The sequence below is a fragment of the Trypanosoma equiperdum genome (genome assembly GCF_001457755.1).
Source record: "Trypanosoma equiperdum strain OVI genome assembly, contig: ctg_1364, whole genome shotgun sequence".
In the NCBI taxonomy this organism is placed as follows: domain Eukaryota; phylum Euglenozoa; class Kinetoplastea; order Trypanosomatida; family Trypanosomatidae; genus Trypanosoma; species Trypanosoma equiperdum.
The window spans coordinates 1-1,622 of record NW_027123354.1 but is presented as its reverse complement, the minus strand read 5'-3'; the positions used below and the strand labels follow the sequence as shown (position 1 = coordinate 1,622).

General features: G+C 52.7%; 1 protein-coding gene across 1 annotated transcript; it reads left to right on the top strand.

The window, feature by feature from the left end:
• Positions 1-176: 176 nt before the first annotated feature.
• TEOVI_000469800 (uncharacterized protein) lies at positions 177-581 on the top strand (the record flags this gene model as incomplete). The annotated part of the gene is made up of 1 exon (XM_067221215.1): positions 177-581. The coding sequence occupies one exon, from the start codon at positions 177-179 to the stop codon at positions 579-581; it is 405 nt and encodes a 134-aa protein (XP_067077316.1).
• Positions 582-1,622: the final 1,041 nt, after the last annotated feature.

Below are 1,622 nucleotides of genomic sequence, written 5' to 3'. Positions count from 1 at the left end.
GTGGAAAGTGATAGAGATTTTCCCAAAGTGCAAGAGGACGCCGAGCAGACCGTCGATTTTTAGGGACCCTCCTTGTCCCTTTACCGTGCTAGAAAGAGACCCACTGATTATTATCAACACGCTCCTGCGAGAACTATGGCGGCTGAGCGCAAAAATGCGGGCGCAGGAGGGTGAGCATGGGGCTGCAGTTCGTATTTACCAACCGTGTCGTGACGCAGAATGGCGCGTGCGGCGAACTTTTGAACATCGATTACAATACGCCCACGCCGAGCGAGGAGTGGATTCCGGATATTGTGGTTTACGTGAAACGCCTGTTATTTTCTGAGGAGGGACATGCGGATGCGCCCCGGTGCTGGATCGCCGGAACGCAACTCCCAAGAAAACTCGAGGGAGCGGTGACTCAAGAGGAAGAGACAGCGTTGTCGCGTTTCCGTGTTGGCGTTATCTCTTGGCATTATGGATGTTTGGTACCCGAAATAAACCCACAAGTGACTCCACAACGCCACAGGTGTGATCCACAGCTTCCCTTCAGACTATCCAATACTCCAGCCGCCAAATTGCCCACGGCTTCGAAGCCATAAAGCATTTCGCACATGATTGGTCCTGTTAAGTACACTGAATGTGGCAGATTGTACCGGTGTCGGGTGAGCGGTTTTGCACACATGGTCAACAAGCGCAACTTTGTACGAACGGAAGGCCTCCAGAGGATAATATGCGGCGACGCCCCACAACTGGTGGATGCGCCTCCAAATTCCTCATTAACGGAAGTTTCACTAACGACTGCAAACGCTTGACGACCCGCGACACGGAAAACGAAGGAAGTGAGGATGTTCCGTGCGACGTTTGTGAATTCCTACTCGCAGCTGGGGGCCGCCCGCCGCTCAGAAGGCAGCTGACACACGGCATAGGCGCTGGCAGCTGTGCATGAAGAAGCGACGGGACGAGGACGAAGCACAAAGGGAAGGTAACCGTGAGTCGGTCGACCGTGCTACGCGGCAGTGCGTTTGTGCTGTGAGTTTGCGGCGAGTTGTGTCCGATGCACTAGTTTCCCAGGACCTTGCGATCGTCCGTGGGAAATAGGAGAGGGTTGAAGTGTGTCCCTATGGGGAATGGTGGCGTCTGCTAGTTTTTGTCTTCCTTTTACTGCGTTATAGTGTCAGTCTGAGGTGGTGACCATCCCCATCAGGCATCTGTTTGGTTACCGGTTGCACAGCCTTGGCACTAAGGGTGCCGCGGGGGTATTTCCATCTCTTTAATCTTACTTGTATGACTCGAGTCTTTGACTTCTTTCTTTTTGTCGTTTGATCTGTGATTGAATCTTTGCCGAGACAAAAGGTGCGTGTTCCAACGATCATCAACCACGGCGTTGCGCGGTGACTTGGTCAGTCGTTGTCCGGGAGGGGGGGGGGTGTCGGCGCGCGTGGTGTTGTGCTTTTGCACTTCTCCTTGCTCAGAGGACAAGACGTAGCTTTTGACCTATGTGCTCTGCACGTCAGCGGGTGGTTCTCTGATTTGACTAGGGGCATATTGGTGGTACTTCCCCTCATGAGGCACTTCCGGAGAATTTGAAGCACCAATGGTTGTGAGATGGTTTAGTGGTAATAGTTATAATTTTCTTTTGT